General features: G+C 42.1%; 1 protein-coding gene across 4 annotated transcripts in view; it reads right to left on the bottom strand.

Moving 5' to 3' along the window:
- ARHGEF26 (Rho guanine nucleotide exchange factor 26) overlaps nucleotides 1–20500 on the bottom strand; it is a 134156-nt gene that overhangs the window by 19801 nt on the left and 93855 nt on the right. For all 4 annotated transcript variants that reach the window (XM_017346853.4, XM_089332167.1, XM_089332169.1 and 1 more), the window contains one exon: nucleotides 15707–15861. In XM_017346853.4, coding sequence (XP_017202342.3) covers nucleotides 15707–15861 — 155 coding nt within the window. The remainder of the gene's footprint in view (nucleotides 1–15706; nucleotides 15862–20500) is intronic.

Genomic DNA, 20500 nt, shown 5'->3' on the forward strand with positions numbered 1-20500 from the left:
GTGCTTGAGAAGCGGTGGGGAGAAGATAGCCCTAATGAGCTATTTACAGCCCACTTCCCTCCCCTCCACGCTCACCCTCATCCAGTAAGGACAGGGCACGCTAACCTGGCTGGGAAAGCAACCTCTTTCCTAGGGAAGCTGATATTAATCAGACTTCCCCACGTTTGTCTCCATCATCTAACAAACATATGGTTTACATAGTCTCTGAAACAATTTGGATCATGTAATTAGGAAGTTAAACTGCTCAGAAAAAGGCAAATGGAAAAACCACCTTTCCTTGCATGGAGAAGTTTATATGGAGACTTCCTTTGATTGTCTTATATGTGCTCCAAGCTTACCAGCTGCTCATCAAGGCTGTCTGCTGTGTGCAAGCAGCGGCTCCTATCAGGTGCAGCAATCAAACCAAATCTATAGAAGTCTTGCTCCATGGTGTAAACAATCATGGGTCTCCCTGATGGAACACACTTAAAGTCCTAGTAACCTTTGTTGTGATTTTTTTTTCTTTCCTTTTTCAACACAATGAAGAATTCTCAGTAGAGAACAGGATATGACGGTTAACATGCATCTCAGTTATTTTTCTCTCTGAAGATATTATTTAATATCAAGCAGCTCTAATAATGTTTGGTTCTACTTTATGCAAGCCCACATCATGGGCAGAAAAACCATACATCATTCTGTGAATAGTGGCTTACATAAAAATTATTATGAAACAGTTTTTCTAGCCCATAATTTCTAGAAATGTTGAAATTTCTAATATTGGGCACATATTTTTTTCTTTCACATCAGGAAAACACTTAAAAATTCCATAAGACATTCATTTATCTTTAAAAGACTTGCATATACATATGCAGGAATGAGCATAGGAATAATGAGCCAACTCCAGCATAGGAGTCACTCTGAGAAGAAGGAAGGAAATTTGGGTCATCTGCAGTATTTTGTGTATTCTTTGTCTAAAAAGCAGAAATCTAGCAGTGGACATTTGGCCTCAGAGTTATGAAACCAGCTAAGATGTCCCTGTCCCACACCAGCGTGCTTGGATTCGATGCCCAGCTCCAGCTGCTGACTTTAGATTTCTGTTATGCACACCCAGGGAAGCAGCAGCAATGCCTCAAGTGATTAGATTATTGTCACCCATGCAGGAGACCTGGATTGAGTTCCAGCCAGGGAGCTCTTTTTGGCATTTAGAGAGTGAACCATGTGGCTGGTGCTCTGGCATAGTGGGTAAAGCCACTGCCTGAAGTGTCAGCATTCCATGTGGGCATTGGTTTGAGTTCCGGCTGCTCCACCTCCAATCCAGCTCTCTGCTATGGCCTGGGAAGGCAGTGGAAGATGGCCCAAGTCCTTGGGCCCCTGCACCCATGGGGGCGACCTGGAGGAAGTTCCTGGCTCCTGATCGGGGCAGTTCCGGCTGTTGCGGCCAATTGGGGAGTGAACCGGCAGATGAAGGACCTCTCTCTCTCTCTCTGCCTCTCCTCTCTCTGTGTAACCCTGACTTTCAAATAAATAAACAAATCTTTAAAAAGAGAAAGAGAGAGAGAGAGAGAATGAACCAGAAGAAGAGAGCTCTCTTTGTTTTTTCCTCCTCTCAAATAAATATAAATAAAAACAAGAGATCTAACATTTAGATGGCAAGAAGTTATTTTCTGTTAAATTTGGATGACAGGCAGATTAGAGTCTTCACTTTTGAACTATTTCACCAGTAACAGAAAAAAATACATATATATATATATAAATCATAAAAAGGATATATGTGAATGTCAGCATCCCTAGAGCTCTCTGGGATGCCCAAGGATGTGGCTGAAGTGACTACTAAATAACGGAACATCTTTCCTGCCCTACTAACAGCTATTTGCTGATAGCATCACTGAAGATACACTACAAAGTAAGAGAGAATTTTGCAAAATGGTTGTGTAAAAAACACACACAAAAAATGGCTTTTACATACATGATTAACACCCAGTTAGGAAATATAATGGAAGAAGTAATCATATTTATAATAGACACAAAATCCATAAAAATATTTAGGATTAAATTTAATAGGCTTTTTTCTAGATGAAGATAACCTTACAACAATTTCCAAAAGGGCCTGAATTAATGGATAGGAAAGCTTAAAATGATAAAGATATCATTTCTTCCTTCCTAAGTTAATATATAACTCATTTATTTGCATTTTATTTGAAAGACAGAGATAGGCAGACACCTATCTGGTATACTCCCCTGGGCCAGGCCAAACTCATGAGCCTCGAGCTCAATCCAGGCCTCCCACATGGATGGCAGAGACCCAAGTACTTGAGCCATCTTCTGCTTCCTGCCAGGATATACATTAGCAAGAAGTTGGATGAGAAGTAGAAGATGTGAACCAGACATTCTGATATGGGATGAAATTATCCAAAGCGGTGTCTTAACCACTGCACCACACACCCACCCTTAATATGTAATTCTAAGATACTCCCAAAGAAAATACTAACAAAGTCTTTGGGGGAGTAGCAAGGAGGGAGAATAGTGAAATTAATTCTAAAATATAAAATGAAATAATAATAAACATCAAGAAAGATCAAGAAAAAAATTAAGCATGATCTAGCCCTACAATGTCGTAAGATACACTGCAGAGCTGCAGTAGTTCAAGGGAACAAGGCATGAATTGATAGATGGATTAGTGAAACACAGCAATGGGTTCACATATTGACACAGCACATGGGAAGGTTTAGCATATGATTCAGGTAACATTTGAAATCTATGGTGAATTGATGGGTTAGTCATTAAATACTATTTGGGATACCTGAAGAAAATATCAGAAGATTTTTAAAAAATTAGATCATATACTTAATCCTGAAACTACGACATTTCCTTGGACAAAAGATCCAGATGTGTAAGGGTCCTAGGAAGAGGTGAGTGACAGGAGGTGGGCACAGACCTATTTGCGCCTACCTTGTGATCAAGGAGGTGCTTTGAAACATGCATATTCCTTAGGGAGAGTTCTCACCTTAACCTTTTTTTTTTTTTTTTTTAAATTTGACAGGTAGAGTTAGAGAGACAGAGAGAAAGGTCTTCCTTCTGTTGGTTCACCCTCCAAATGGCTGCTAGAGCCGGCGCTGCACCGATATGAAGCCAGGAGCCAGGTGCTTCCTCCTGGTCTCCCATGTGGGTGCAGGAGCCCAAGCACCTGGGCCATCCTCTACTGCCTTTCCAGGCCACAGCAGAGAGCTGGACTGGAAGAGGAGCAGCCAGGACTAGAACCTGGAGCCCATATGGGATGCCGTGCTGCAGGCAGAGGATTAACCAAGTGAGCCACATTGCCGGCCCCTCACCTTAACCTTTATTAGCAATCATCTTAGGTTCTTAGTAAGGAAGAGCAGGAGTAAGACACAGACTAGCTGACCAAGTTGGAGCCAAAAGGGTGCGAGGTAGGATGGTGATGGAGAGATGTGGGGAAGGCTAGTACAAAGGCCAAGTTTCCCACAGTCCACTGCTCTCAGCCCTACCACCCTGTACCATTCTGGAATCCTCTTTTATAGCCCAAGCCTGACAGAGAAACCAAAGCAGCCTTCCCATTTCTCCTTTTGTAAAAGAGTTAAATCTCGGGTCGGCGCCGTGGCTCAATAGGCTAATCCTCCACCTTGCGGCGCCGGCACACCGGGTTCTAGTCCCGGTCGGGGCGCCGGATTCTGTCCCGATTGCCCCTCTTCCAGGCCAGCTCTCTGCTGTGGCCAGGGAGTGCAGTGGAGGATGGCCCAAGTGCTTGGGCCCTGCACCCCACGGGAGACCAGGAAAAGCACCTGGATCCTGGCTCCTGCCATCGGATCAGCGCGGTGCGCTGGCTGCAGCGGAGGCCATTGGAGGGTGAACCAACGGCAAAGGAAGACCTTTCTCTCTCTGTCTCTCTCTCTCACTGTCCACTCTGCCTGTCAAAAATAAAAAAAAAAAAAATTAAAAAAAAAAAAGAGTTAAATCTCTGTGGCATCTTTTCTTTACATTTATCCACAACAGAACACTCCGATTTTTGGAATACATTCTCAAGATAGCGCCATGTATTTTTGACCTTTGCTCCTTTTCCATGCGCTTCATTTAAAAAACATTTACACAGCCTTCCTGTCCTGAGAAAACCTTTATTAGAATCTGCTCGTGCCAAGACTAATGCCTCCTGAGTGAGCAGCTGCCTATGTTTTCCGAGACCCTCAGTTCACACGGCAGTGAAATGGGCCCTGAGGTCACCGTGGCCCACATGGTCATCATCATTCTTCTGAATGCACAGAATCTGTGCCATCAAGAACCTCTCTCTTCGTCGTCACATTCCTTCTGTGATATTTCTGATCTTCCTCGCAGACCCTCTCACTTTCCTCTCAGGGGTGCATGGCTCTGCCATCCTTGCAGAAGTGCTGATACAAGGGTTTTATGAGATCAAAAGAAATTCCTCTTACTTTCTGTTGAGAACTCTTCCTCTGCAGATTTCAACTCATTTCCCTTCTGCTTCTAAAAACATGACTTCTAAATCCTACACTAGATTCTGTGCTTAACTGGAAAAAAACACATGAGTGAAGCATTGCGGGGATGGAGGACACTGGGCTTTGCTGAAATTTATTTCAAGAGATGAACCTCTTTTTCGCTCGATTGAGATTGGATTCCATGTTAAGCCTTGGTGTTAGAATTATTCCAACAAGTTTTAAGTGGGATAAGATACAATTTTAAACTAATGAAGACAGCATAGGAGGTCAGAGTAGAGACATGATTTGAATGTCTATCGTGCATAAAAGTTCAGGCTTTGTGAACTCTAGCAAGTTACTGATCCTGCTATGCTTCTGATTTCTCACCTGTAAAATGAGGATAATAACACTGAGCTCATTGGGTTGTTGTAAGGATTAAACAAGATAACACACTTATTATCTCTTTGTGTGCACAGCTCTTACAGTCATGCCTGTATTACTATAAATACCCAGTAAATGTTAGCTATTATTTTTTATTTTCATAACAGAACACCATACATTTACATTGCCTGACATTTCGCTAAAAGCTTATAATTATATGTTCTTTGCAAATGGGCAAGTGGACCAAGCTAAACATGTCAAGAAATCCATAATTTGGCAAGTGCACAGACCAGCCAAACAAAGCACAGTATTTGTACAAAAACCGATTTCAAACACTCATACTCAGTTCCTCAAAACAATTCCGAAGACTAACAAACAAGGCGCACACTTCCGACTTCATTGTCAAGAATATAACAAAGAGTAAGGGCTTGGACCACATTTGTTAAGTAGTAAGATAGGGATCTGTTGTGTTCCACTGACACAAAAACAGATGACCAAAGACCCACAACAGGATCAGAAAGCCCCAAACCCTGTCACTGCTGATGCCCAAATTCCACAGCCCAGCACCTCCTGGGCTGCCTATGGGATGTCCAGGATCCATCATCCTAGACACAAGTACAGATGGGCAGCCCTGAGAGGCTGTTGGCACCTTGCTGAGGCTTGCTCCTTGGGATAAGCAGGACTAAGCCAGTTATGCAGAGCAAGCAGGCAGCTTCTTAACAAGATCACTCCAAATTACAGGGGAAGCCCACACCCCAGTTCAGGCTAATCAATTACTTCCTTCAATGAAAAGGAAAAATACCCTCACTCCATTATGTTCAAACACAATGTTATAGTGAATCCTATGAGGGATGTTTTAAGAAAATCATGATGGGGCCATTTCTGTGTTGCAGTGCGTTATAAAGCCCTGGCGTGAAGCGCCGGTATCCCATATGGGCGCCGGTTCTAGTCCCAGCTGCTCCACTTCCGATCCAGCTCTCTGCTAGGGCCTGGGAAAGCGGTGGAGGATGGCCCAAGTCCTGGGGCCCCTGTACCCACGTGGGAGACCAGGAGGAAGCTCCTGGCTCCTTGCTTCGGATTGGCGCGGCTCTGGCCATTGTGGCCAACTGGGGAACCAGCGGATGGAAGACCTCTCTGTCTCTTCCTCTCTCTATAACTCTTTCAAATAAATAAAATAAAAGAAAATCATGATTACAAAAATACACACATGATTCACATCCATTTATAAAAGAATAAATGTAGATCAATAGTTATCCATTGTCACCCACTTGATGTCTGTTGTGGTGGCTGGGGAGGGAAAGGCACATAAGTAAAAAGTATTTAACCCAAAACTGGTCTTGTTTTGGAGGCCCCAAACTAGATATGGCCCAGATTGTGCCAGGACCTTCAGCTGTGTGGCAATGGCATAAAGGTTTTGAATCACGGGCTGGCATTGTGGTGCAGCATGTTTAACTGCCACCTGTGATACCAACATCCCATATGGGAAGTTGTTCAAGTCCTCGCTGCTCCACTTATTATCTAGTTCCCTGTTAATACTCCAGGAAAAGCAGTGGAAGATGGCCCAAATGCCTGGGCCCCTGCCACCCACGCGGAAGACCTAGATAGAGTTCCAGACTCCTGGAATCCACCTGGCCCAGCCCCAGCTGTTGTGGCCATTTAAGGAATGAACCAGCAGATGGAAGATTTTTTTTTCTGTCTCTCTCTAACTCTCTCTCTCTGTTAACTATGCCCTTCAAATAAATACATCTTTTTTTTTTTTTTTAAAGATTCACTTATTTACTTGAAAGGCAGAGTTAAAGAGAGCGAGAGGGAAAGACAGAGAGATAGACAAAGAGAGATCTTCCATCTGCTGGTTCACTCACCAAATGTCTTCAACATCCAGGGCTCAGCCAGGAGCCTGGAGCTTCTTTCAGGTCTCCCGCATGGGTGCAGAGGCCCAAGCACTTGGGTCATCTTCCACTATTTCCCTAGGTGCACCAGCAGGGAGCTGGATTGGAAATGAAGCAGCTGGGATTCAAACCAGCTCCCATATGGATGCCAGCATTGCAGGAGACAGCTAAACCTGCTATGCCACAATGCTGGCCCCCAAAAATCTTTTTTTAAAAAAAATAACAGTAAGATGGTCTGGAAGTAGAAGGGTAAGAATTTGATTTACAGCAAGATCATCAGAGAAACAAAGTACTAAAAATGTCATTGATGACAGCATGTAGCAGTCAACCAGCAGGGAATTAACTCAGTGTTCAGCAAAACTCCATGGTGAAGATGACATTATTACTTCCCTTCAACAGATGATAATATTGAGGATCTAAGAGATTAGAAATAACTTGCCCAAGGTCATGTGACCAATTTTTGAGCTCAGTTCTGTCTGACCCAGGTGTCAACAGTGGCAGCTAAAACGCCGACAGGCATTGTCAACCCTCCTTACAGACTTGGGAGGAAACAACATCTCATGTTCAGAAGAACCAAGGGCGCATGTACTAACAGAAGAAAAAAACAAGGAGGAAAAACAAAACACAGCTCTCTTTTCTCTCCTACCCCATCTCACCAAACACATGCCACAATGGTCAGAAAGAACTGTTCCAGGAATAAAAGACCTTTGAAGCAGAATTGTATTTTCTTCCCTTTGTCCAAGATACTCTTAAAATTAATTTCCCAAGGAAATAATGTCACGTGACTTCAGTTTTCTATAATGGGAAAGAGCTTCCCATGACAAATTCAAAATGGGATCAATCTAGGCCATGACCCTTTCAAGGAAAGTTGCACAGCCTTACGCCACTGGGCATTCAAACTACTTGGGAAAATACAAGTTCAAAGTTAAGACACTGACCTTGTGATCATGACCTGACAGAATTCTATTACAGAAAATCTTTTTTATAAAATCTGTGATTTCTAACATGTCACAGAGCAGTTATATTGATATAGAGAATACTTAGGGAACCAGGCAGCAGGAAGTGCAAATTTACTGCCTTAAAGTCTGCAGGAAGGAAATGTTGTGAAAGGGAAACTCTTCCCCAGATTCTGAGGCTAGATTAGCCAAAGGCAGAGAAAATTTGCAAGTACGTTTGGTACTGGCTCTAGTTTTCTCTTACATCCACCAAACCTATAAAAATACCCAACAAAAAATTTCTCTACAAAGGCTTTTGCTCAGAGCAAACAGAAAAAAAGAAGTTTCTATAACACTTTTCCTAATGACATTATAAGGTAAGGGAAAAGGTAAAAATATTCTAGAAAAGTGAAATCAAGAAGTAAAGAAAGCAAAGAAACTGTCTTTGGAATCAGACTCAGATTAGAATCCTGCTCTGTGATAGACCTTGAGAGAGAGATTTTATCTGCCTCAGCATTTTCATCTGTAAAATGGAAATAAACCATGCAAGGTTAAATGATAATGCAGCGATATCAGTGTGCAAGTGAACAGCACACTGCAGATGTTCAACACTACAGGCTCTTGTTATTACTCTTAACTACACAGAACACATACAAACATCATGGCTACATTATTTGAGGGAAGAAGACTTAGAAGAAGGATAAAAAAAAAAAAAAAACAAATCAAGACATGACTTCATTTACTGTTACAGATAACAAAACTAGATAAGAGTACAACAATCTTTATGTATTAGGCCTAATGCCCAGTCCAGGACCATGCACCTGTACACTATAACTATGCTGAAGGAGACACCTGGATAGGAGGCATTAAAATGACACTACCAGTGAGACTCACATGAACCATAGCTGGATAACCAACGTTGGCCAAAGGGAGGTGGGTTCTAAATTACCTGGGTTTCCAATGACCTGGGTTTCCTTTGAAATTAACGCCTCCACCCCTTTATCCTAAAGGCAAGGTGTTAGCCAGCACTTTATAGGGCTTTTCCTGTTTCACCAACTAATCATATGTTAATAGGTGCTCTGTGGAGCACAAGTTTTGTACGTGTGGCTGGAACTACCCATTATCTACTCAGCTGCTGTCCTCTCCTGCTTCCTCATCCATCAAGCCCACACGTGTCCAGCCTCAGGGAGGCATCTGGACTGAACAAAACAAGCACAGATCTTCCATTCCTCTTTGCTGCATGCCTGCTCTTCCAGTCTTCCTTATAATGAGAAGTGTACTGTCCAAGAATGCACAGAAGACAAGGTGCAAGAAGTCTTCTGGGGACTGTCAGGGAAAGGTTTTCCTCTACTGACAAAAAAGAGAGCCAGCTGAGGAAAGCCCCCCATGGCAGCACCTTTTCCTCACCCACATCTCCCTCCAATGTCTGTGAAGGAAATAATGATGCCCAAAACTGCAGGAGCCACCTGTAAAACAAAGCTCCATGCATGGGGGTAAAAGCTGAGGACAGGGCACATTGAGGCTGCAGAATAGAAAGAGACTGGGTCCTGAATGACTTGCCGGATCCAGACTCCCACTGTAGGTATTTGTGTATCATGGGAGAAGTAAACATCTTTATTGTTTTTTAACCATGGTGATCCAATAATGAATCTCTCCAAAGGAAATACAGTATGATGCAGAGCTGCCCAAACTCAGTTGAGTCTTGGTTTTCTTGTGGGGGTATTATATATATGTGTCTGTGTGTGGGGGACAGAGAGAGATTGAGACAGAGAGATTCAACATTTTTAGCTTTTCTTAAGTTTACTTTCTGCATGAGTATATTTTCACTTGCAGTCTCAAACATCAATACATTAATACAAAACAAAATCAGGAGTAGAATATAAAAATCATATAAATTTTAAAATTAAGAAAGAATTCAAGGAAATTTTAGCATGGGGATAGAATGTGGGAGAGTCTGCCCATTGAATACTGTGCTCATTCAAACTGTTTAACCATTTATACAACTGGTTGACATTAAACAAATATTTCTTAAATGATCAGTATGAACTAGGAGTATGGCCATGCACCAAAAACACAAAGGTCATTAAAGCAAACACAGACCCTCAGTTAAATCAAAGACTATGGCAAGAAAGGTAGAGGGTTCCAAGGGACCCTATAGCAGCAGATACAAACCCATTTTAGAGAGTTTGATGATAACTCTCAGTGGATGTGGCGATTAATCTCAGACCTAAAAGGTGAGAAGGATGTTGCTGAGTGAATGTTTGAAGTAGGGTGGCCGAACACCGTAGGCACAGAGGGAGAGAAACATGCACCAGGTCCTGGTGACTAAAAATGTGGTTTGAAGAAACACAAAAGGGAGCAGGTGATGTTCAGTGAGGCATTTATGCTAAGTGCCTGTGGTAGGACTTTTTGCAAGGGACAACTTTAATAGATTTGTCTTCTAAAGAGCATACAGGGGCCAGCACTGTGGCACAGTGGGTTAAAGCTCCAGCCTGCAGTGCCGGCATCCCATATGGATCCCAGTTTGAGTCCCGGCTGCTCCTCTTCTGATCCAGCTCTCTGCTATGGCCTGGGAAAGCAGTAGAAGATGGCCCAGGTCCTTGGACCCCTGCAGAGACCCAGAAGAAGCTCCTGACTGCCTTCAGATCAGCTCAGCTCTGGCCATGAACCAGCAGATGGAAGACCTCTCTCTCTCTCTGGCTCTTCCTGTCTCTGTAACTCTTGTCTTGCAAATAAATCAAAATAAATCTTTTTTTAAAAAGAGCATACACAGTCTTTGAAAAGTAAAATCAATGTAGATGTATTTTGCAGGCAGGGCTCAAGGTGGCTGGAAAAAGGGTGGTAGCAATGTTAAGGAGGAGAAGAGCAATTTCATGGGATTCTCAGAGGAAGGGAACCTTACAGGATACAGGACTGCGGTGAGGACGAGGGAGTCAGGATACGAGGGAGTCACGGTACTTTTTGGATTTACTATGAAAGACCTGGGTGGTTAGAGTACCTTCCATTTAGGAGGGCACAAACCCTGGAGAAGGAAGGTTTGAAAGAGATCAAGACATGAAGGTAACTCGTAAGACCCCTAAAAAGAGCCATTCAGGTCACATGACTGCAATGATATTCAGAAAGCTATATATGAAAATGTGTGCATTAAAATTTAAAACTAGGGGCCAGCGCCATGGCGCAGCGGGGTTAACACCCTGGCCTGAAGTGCTGGCATCTCATATGGGCGCCAGTTTGAGACCCAGCTATTCCACTTCCAACCCAGCTCTCTGCTGTGGCCTGGGAAAGTAGTAGAAGATGATCCAAGTCCTTGTGCCCCTGCACCCACATGGGAGACCTGGAAGAAGCTCCTGGATCCTAGCTTTGGACTGGCGCAGCTCTGGCCATGGCAGTCAATTGGAGAGTGAACCATCGGATGGAAGACCTCTCTGTCTGCCTCTCCTCTCTCTGTGTAAACTCTGCCTTTCAAATAAATAAATAAATTTTTTAAAAAATTTAAAACTAGCTTAGTGCAGTACATTTCCTTTTTTCTAAAAATAATTTTTATTTATTTTATTTATTTGAAAGGCAGAGATGGAGAGAAAGAGACAGAAAGAGATCATCTATCAATTAGTTCACTCCCCAAATGCCCACAGCAATTAAAGCCTGCAGAGGCCAAAGCTGGGAGCCATAAACTCAATATGGGTCTCCCACATGGGTGGCAATCACTCAACTCCTTGAGCCATCGCCTATTGCCTCTCAAGGTCTGCATTAGCCAGAGGCTGGAACTGGGAGAAGAGCCAGGACCCAAACCTAGGCACTTCAAGATGGAATGTGAGTTTATGTTTAAAAACTTAATTGACAGTCAGAGAAGACAGAGTAAGAAAGAGAGCTCCCATCAGCCAATTTACTCCCCAAATGCCCACAGAGGGTGGAACAGGGCTGTTGAAGGCTGAAGCCAGGAGCTGGGAACTCAATCTAGGTCACAGTTGGCATGGACTCAATTACTTGAGCTATCATCAATGCTTCTCAGGTCTGCACTAGCAGAAAACTAGAATTAGGAGCTGAACTCAGGTACTGAACTCTGATATTTCTTTTTTTTTTTTTTTTTTTTTTTTTTTGACAGGCAGAGTGGACAGTGAGAGAGAGAGACAGAGAGAAAGGTCTTCCTTTTGCCGTTGGTTCACCCTCCAATGGCCGCCGCTGCAGCCGGCGCACCGCGCTGATCCTGGCAGGAGCCAGGAGCCAGGTGCTTTTTCCTGGTCTCCCATGGGGTGCAGGGCCCAAGCACCTGGGCCATCCTCCACTGCACTCCCTGGCCATAGCAGAGAGCTGGCCTGGAAGAGGGGCGACCGGGACAGAATCCGGCGCCCCAACCGGGACTAGAACCCGGTGTGCCGGCGCCGCAAGGTGGAGGATTAGCCTATTGAGCCACGGCGCCGGCTGAACTCTGATATTTCTAACATTGCTTAATTAGGTGTTTAAGTGAGCTAATGATAATGGGCTGGGGGAGAACAGTTATTGAATTGTGTCTTAGGGGGTCCTAAACACAATAACTGATGTCCTTAAAGAGAAGGAGATTTAGAAACACACAGACACATGGGAGCCATATAAAGACACAGGCAGAGACTAGAGTACTGCTGGTACAAGTCAAGGAGTGCTGGGAGCCACCAGGAGTTGAAGAGGTAAGCAGAGGGGGATCCTTCTTAGGGCCTTCTAAAGGAGGTAACAATATCAACACCGTGCCTTCCAGAACTGTGAGACTCCTATTGTTTTATGCTATGCACTTTGTGATACTTTAATACAGCAGCTTGAGGGAGGAAATCTTTGTTTTAACTTCAGAAAAAGCTGGGTTGGGAGGGAAGACCTAAGTCCTAAGTCACTAAATGAGAATAACACAGTTAACTATGATATAACATAAATCTTTCAGGAGTTTTAATCTACTCAGGTCTTAGATTCAGCTTTTGCATTTCAAAACAAGGAACAACAGTACTTAATCCATAAGGCTGCACATATAAGTATATTCTATAATCAGGTAATTATAATAAGTTACTAGGCACAAATTGGGTATTCGTTAATCTCTAAGTGCAGCCTGACAACTACTATTAGAATATTACTATTATTGCTGTATCAGGCCTGATAAGATTTACGTGCACTTCATACTCTGCAGTATTAAGTATACTCTGAAGGCAGAGTATGAAAGCAGGTTTAGTATGCTGTCACTCTAGTACACAGTTCTCAACTGGGGGTGACTTACCTCGAGACATTAGGCAATGTCTGGAGACATTTTTGGTTGTCACCACTAGGAGAGGCGTGACTAGGAAACAGTGGGCAGAGACCAGATACTGCTGAAACACCCTACAGTATACCAGAAATCCTACTCTGATCCCCAACAAAGAATCTGGATGCTCCAAACGTCAACAGTGCCAAGGCTGAGAAGTCTGCTCTAGAAGTGCCCAGGTAACTCTCAGTCAAAGCTGCAAAAACCAAAGAATCGCCTTCTCATCCTGACTAGTCAAATTAAGCATGTATCCATTTGAGATTTGGTAGAACAGTTCACTAGTAGAATCACTCAGGAGCAGCCTAGAATTAATGAAAACTTTAAACTTTCTTTTAACATCCTAAAAATGTGAAAACTCTTGTGCTCAAAGTCTACTGTAGGGTCTCTAAGCAAGCCCAGCTCTGAAAGCACTAGCATAACAACACATGCGCTGCAAAGTCAAGAAGGCCAAACTCCCCAGCAATTTCTGCAACAGGCCCAGCCTAAACCACCTGCCAGCCTGGATGTGAGGAGGAAGAGGACCTGTCCTCCCCAGCAGCCTCTCCCAGTAGCCAGAGAGCCTCCCAGAAGTCAAAGCTGAAGACCACTGGGCACCCAGCTGCTAAGCTCCTAGACCAAACTGAGGAATTGAAATTAGGCAGGAGGTGGCTGGATGCATCTCAGAGAGCTGGCTCAGGTAATTATCCTTTATCTCTACCCTGCAGCCAAGCCTAAATTATTGCCTTTCTCAAAGCTGCTCTATCTCCTTCACTGCTGTCTCAGGCATGCAAGGCATTTGCAGTTGCCTCCTTGAAGCTGTCATGTAAATACAGCTAAGCATACTGTACATTTTTAACCCAGCCTGTTTACCCGGCTTCTGTGGTCTGCTTGCCACCTTCACCATGTGTTCGGGCTATAAACACATTGTTGGCCTCCAGTGCCGCTCCTTAAGTTAAGAGCACCCTAGAAATATGATGAATTCTCAGTTCTGCAAAAGGTTAAGTCAGGAGCTCTCCATTAGAGCTGTATATCTTGCTGCTACTTTTATCAATATTATGAGTTCAAATATATCTGAGCAAATAAATGTGGGCAAAAACATCCATGAAGGGTAGAGTAGAATAGCAGAGACCTTAATGCTAACTTTGAGAAGTCCATATTTATGGAGTAGTTCTGTGCAAGTTCAAGAAAAGTTGTACTGTATTGATTTAAACACTGTTAATGTTTTCAGCAAGTCATCAAAGTCATTATACTCAAAACAAGATTTATATTTAAAATTGGCTTGGTACTGTCAATGTATATTTTATCATTTAAATCAAAAGTTTAGTTAAAGCCTTTGGTGCACTGAGACAGAACAAATATTTCAACAGCTGGAAAATGTTAAAAGTCAAGAGTTCTGATGTTTAAAGAGACATATATAATTACCCTCCCCCAGAAAACAAAATATCTTGAAGAAAGCCAAGGAAACATGCTGTCTTATTGGAAACCAACAAAATATAAAAATACAAAAATCATAATTAATCTTCAGTCTTTCTTTATAAAATCCACTTAGCTACTAGAATTATTTAGACTACCTCAGGTAGAAGAAATAATTTCTCCTTGGAGATATGGAAACACTATTTTCCTAAGCATGAAAAATAATTATCAGCACCTTTACAGATTTATCATAGTCATATTACAGCTTTTCAGGGTAGGAAATACAAAGTTTTCATTCAGCTAGACAACCAAGCAGCTGACGTTTTTCATAATATGGTCAGATTAAAAGGAACAAAAGAGAAAAATTCAATCCCTGTTTCGATTTAGTTTGAATTTTCAAGCTACAAAGTCAGCAACTTGAAACTTGCATTTAAATATTTCATGATAAATTTTGTCCTTATTTCTGTATTTTGGAGGGGCCTATTTCTCTTCACCTTGCCTAAATTGTACCCTATAACCTAACCCTACTCTTATTATATGCTATAAATTCAGCCCATCATTATTTCCTATACATGTGGAATAACACTTCAGATTTATGTTTTTACTCTCAGATATTCAGGGAAAGATGGAATATTTATGTAGGACCAACAGGAACATATTTTACAACCCTACTCGAATGGGGTAGATTTAATAAAGAATGCTCCCTAGAGACCAGCAGCACCGAAGGTGTGTGTAGGTGTGTATGCATATATGGTTGTGTGTGTGCATGAGGGTGGGAACAGTTGAAGGAACAAATACAGTAAAGCAAAGGCTTCTGCAATATTCCTCATAAACATCTCTATAGAGCCAGCCATAAACACATATGCAGATCCCTGCAGGAAGAACAAACACACTGCTAATCAACTGATTTATTTTATTCATTTCAGAAGGGGGTACAAGTAACTCCTTCCTAGTCACAAAGGAGTTTTTCAAACTAACAATCATTTAATAGCAGTGGATTTTAAGCTAAATTCCAAGGAGCACTGGAGTTGCCCTGTAGCCTGCTCTCAACTGGACCCACTTTGATCTGTTTTACACAAAGGTTCTAGGACAGAAGTTTGAAAAACAGTGAAGGGGAGTAATGCGAGTGCTGCCTCTCCAGGGATGCCATGAGAATGGAATGGTACATACGTACAAAATGCTTAGAACAGTGCCTTTGTACATTGGAAAAGCTCAACAGAGGTGGGCTAGAATTAAGATGCTGCTAATGAGTCAAGTCTTGACTCTATGGGTAATTTAAAGAAAATGAAGCAAAGATTTAACTATTATTCAACGAGTGGAAACTATACATCTATTATCTCAAGTTTTGAAGGAGCTTCACCCTAGTAGGCGCTTGAATCATAGAACTGAAAAGGCAGGATATATAGCCAGCAGCACCAGACAAAGTCTTACCTCTTTTTTTTGGTGATAATGAGCACGTCGTTAAAGAGAAAGAAGTAGACTTGCTGTCTGGATGTTCTTTTTGAGAAAAGCACCGTGTCTTCTACATAGGCTGTCAACTCACCTCTTTTTACCAACCACCGGGAAGAGGAGACTAAAGGAAAAGGCTACAAAAAGAGAAAAACTCAGTGCCCAAAGGCAAATTAAAGACCCTTTAAAATTATCAAAAGTAAAACATAAAACAAACAAGTGATATATCATGGCATGCATCAATATTTTATAGGTGAAAACTGCAAAACAGAACAGTATAGTGCATTCTCTACGACAAAATGAAAAAGAACAATTGATTTTCCAATATAAAAAATGTTAACTTGCCAACATGAAACTAAAATTCAATGAGGAAATGTTATTGGTTCAATCAAAAAGTATGACTGTCCATTAACTCTCAGCTGGAAAAGAAGACGGAACTGAGGAGTCAGTTAAAATGAAAAGGCCTAGTAATTAAATCCATCTGTATCAATTGCGATTGTTTTAGAGATCTCAAATCAGAATCTATACATACAGGAAAAATACTGCAGATAACAAGAAACAAATATAAAAGTGCATTCTGTTTATGAACTAACAAGGTTATGTTTCAGGAGACAAAAAATCTACAAACTAATGTTTTGTCTACTGAATATCTACTTAGTCTTGAAACACCTGTTCCTATGTTTATGAAAGTTTTCCCCTATGTAAACAATAAAGCAACCTTTCTAAAAACATCATGCCACTTTCTGGCTGTCAAGGTTCTTCTAAAATAATCCATCATAATCTTGGAGAAAAGCCCGTATCCAAGGAATTACATCCTGCCTTTTCTTTTTTCTGTCTTATGCAAGCCAATTGGAAAACTCTCAAAACCACAGAATAATCCCTACCCTTCAGTGCTTTTTTTTTAGATACCAGAAATGCTTATTGCCAAAAATCTTATTTAAAAGACTATATCCATAAAATAGAAAAAGTTCTTGGATGCACAAAACAAGAATGCAGTAATGTGGTACACGCAAATGTCATCATTTTTAGGGAACAATGATTAAAAACAGCTAAAGGAAATTGAGGATATTAGGGAGGAAATGAGAAGGTTAGGAAAGCATTTCATTTCTTTAAAAAGCTTTGTAGAAGGTGACATATCATTTATGTACTGTTTTCCTGAAGGTAAAAACTGAAGATGAAAGATGAGGGCTAACCCCAAACTTTTCAAAACTGGCTATTACAGGAGACCATGGAGTTTCCAGTTCCATAAAATTCAAATCAAACAGTTACCCAACAGGGACAGCTGAGACCAAAAAGGTCCATAGAGACTGCGTGAATAACTCTGGGGGACCCCTCAGCACATGTGAGGTCACCACAATTCATGTGTCAGCTCTGGTCCTGCTGAGGAGCTGTAATTAGCTGGACCATGCAACCATCTTGCTATTTTGTTACCCTACTGGATGAACCAAGCATGGTATTACGGTTACGTTCCAGTGGATACGCCATCCTATGGCTGCTTTTAGGGGATAGAAGATGAAAGGTTTACTTTGTTTTGTTGATTTTAAAGCATATTTGACCTTTTTGAACTCCTTATACTCTACTAGGCAAAACTAAATTTTGACATAACCCCCTAAAATTGACAGTGATTCTCACTCAATATGTCTTTGTTTCTCTTGAAAGCAAAAATTGGGGGGCTGGCATTGTGGCACAGTGGGTAAACACACTGCCTACAGCACCAGCATCCCATATAGGTACCAGTTTGAGTCCCAACTGCTCCACTTCTGATCCAGCTCCCTGCTAATGCACCTGGGAAAACAGTGGAGGATGGCCTATGTCCTCAGGCCCCTGTACCCTTGTGGTAGATGCTGAAGAAGCTCCTGGTTCCTGGCTTCAGTCTGGTCCAGCACTGGCCATTGTGGCCGTTTGGGAAGTGAACCAGCAGAGAGAAGATTTGGCTCTCTCTCTCTCTCTCTCTCTCTCTGTACTCTGCCTTTCAAATAAATAAAGTAAACCTTAAAAAAAAAAAAACTGGTAACACCAATGGTTTTTGTTTCAGAATCTATTGTCTGAAAATTTAACTCATTCAGACTGATTTTCTTAAACCAGTGCCTAAAAATGAGCAAGTGAAAAGAAATCAGAACTACTCAAAGTGATTCCTCTAGTAATAAAGTACTAAGATTGGAATCCAGATGTGAACCCGAACCTAGAAATGAAATTCATGAACAAAAATATATTCTAAACATCCAAATGACACAAAAAATGCCTATAGGGGCCAGTGTTGTGGCACAGTGGGTTAAGCCACTGCTTGCAATGTCAGCATCTTATATGGGAGTGTTGGTGCTAGCTTTGGTTGCTCTGCTTCCAGTCCAGCTTCCTGTTAATGTGCAGGGATAGGCAACAGAAGATGGTTCAAATACTTGTGCCCCCTGCTGCCCATGTGGGAGACCTGCATGGAGTTCCAGGCTCCTGGCTTCAGCCTGGTCCTGCCTCAGCTGTTACAGCCATTTGGGGAGTGAACCAGTGATGGCAGATCTCTTTCTCTGTCTCTTCCTCCCTTTATAACTCTGCCTTTCAAATGAATAAATAAATCTAAAAAAATAACCCTTCCTAACTCTGTAGATGCAACTTTTAGAAAATGTTGCGGTCTAGTAAGAACGAACACCGGGGTCATGGCATAAACTAATCTCTGATTTCTGATCTTTGCGTGGTGAGCAGCTTGTTCTCTGCAACCCTCACTTCCTTTCCTCCCATCTCAGTGATGAACATTCCTGCCTTCAACATCCGCTTGCAACTCTACAACTGTAGCCCCATCACAATTTCTCCCTCATTATTCTTATTCTCCCTCCTGGCTCCCTTTCTGCAACCTATAGAATATCCTGAAGACCATTCACTAAAAATGGTCCCTTCACTTGGTGCCTCCTCCACTTACTATCACTGGCCTGTCCTGTTTCTAACCAACTTCTTGAAGTAGAAGCCTGATATGCTTAAACAGTTTTACATCCCACTCACTCTTTAACATGCATGCATACCATTCCTGACAATGCATCCAAGTAATATCATTGTTTGCTTACTATGAGTCAGGCCTGACCCTAGTCTTTAACATCTCTTAAACAATTTAATACTCACAATAGCCCATAATGGAAAGTATTATTATCTTTTTCATCTATTATTTTTACATTCCAGAAAATCAAGACATCAAAATTTAGGTAATGCCAACAGTTGTACTGTAGGTCAATGGGGCAGCTACTCTCGCAATTCAGACAGGCTGACTTCAGGGTCCATGACGGCTCCCCAAGTGCCAATGCAGGCACATGTTCCTCCCTCACTCATACTACTTCTGTTTAGCACATGACACTCTTCTAGAAACTTCCAAATTTGAAAATGTATATATACACACATAATTATTTCCTTCACATTACAAAAAATCAATTGTTACGGTTAAGAATGCAGACTTTCTATCACTTCTCGGCCTTGTGGCTAAGATCAAGTGAGGAATGCAGACTCTGGAGTCACACAAATGTGTAGATGTAGGCTTCACTGCTTGGTGCATGAGCTTGGGCAAATTACTACATCCCTAGCTTGAGATTTCTCTAAAACTGGGATAATCATAATATATTTCATGGGGTCTAACAAGAATAAAACAAGACTTTACGGAAACGGCACAATAGTAAATACTCAGTAAACATTTTCCTGGTAGTAGCAGCTATAGTTTGTATCTCAAACCAAACATGAGGAAAGCAGAACTCACAGCTAGCCCACAAATTTGTTTCTCCTCCTGGATCTTCATCTAGTGGACAGTGTGACTGTCCATCCAGTGAGCTGGCTTAGACCTCTGTGGCTTCTCTGCCACTGCCGGCTCCAGGCATTGTGTCTCCCCAGGTCGGCTGCCTGTCTTATAACTGGACTTCTATCTTGGTCTTATTACCCTAGAATTCAACCTACACATAGCTGCCACAAAAAAAGCTTATAAACAATAAATTAAATTTGGAGGTGGTGAGGCATTGAGGAGGTAAAACACAAAAAGAAAAAGCAAGTACTACTACAAAGAATTAGTGAAGAATCTTCCCACCCTGTTTCCCATCTACCCAATTCCCACCTACTGACCACTGTCTCCCCACAGGTAATCATTGTTAGAAAGAGAGCAACATTCAAACACTGGTTCACTTCCCAAATGCCTGTAACAGCTGGAGCTGAGCCAGGCTGGAGCTAGGCTGAAGCCAGGAACCAGGAACTCAATCTGGGTCTCCCAAACGAGTGGCAGGGGCACAGTGCTTATGTAATCACTTTGCAGCCCAGGGTGCACATCAGCAAAAGCCAGAATTGAAAGTAGAGCCAGAACTCAAACCCAGGGACCCTGATGTGGGATGTGGGAGTCCTATCTTAACAGCTAGGTCAAATGCCCTCCCCAGCATTTTTCTTTTAATCACTTCTGGATTTGCAAGGAATTAGAAAAGCCTTTCTTTCCCAAAGTAAAGTTAGCTTTACTAAACATACATCTGACTTGTCACTTTCCTGCTGAGAACTTTCCACTGGCTCTCAACTAACCTAGTGCAGCCCTTCCCTCCAGTACTCAGAGCATCCACAGGTGCTTCCGCTCATCACTATTCTGCCCTGCTCCTTGTACACCCAATTTCACACACACTAAGTGCTTATATATGAGCTACATTAGCTGAAATATGCCCTGTGCATTCATTCTTCTTTGCTCTTGGAAGACTCTTCCTGACTCACTTTTCAGGACTAAGCTCAAACTGACCTGTAGTCAGTCCCCAATCTCCTACTCTTTACTCTTTATCCTAC

Source organism: Oryctolagus cuniculus, chromosome 4 (assembly GCF_051225735.1).
Source record: "Oryctolagus cuniculus isolate XC-2025 breed Fujian yellow rabbit chromosome 4, ASM5122573v1, whole genome shotgun sequence".
Lineage (NCBI taxonomy): Eukaryota > Metazoa > Chordata > Mammalia > Lagomorpha > Leporidae > Oryctolagus > Oryctolagus cuniculus.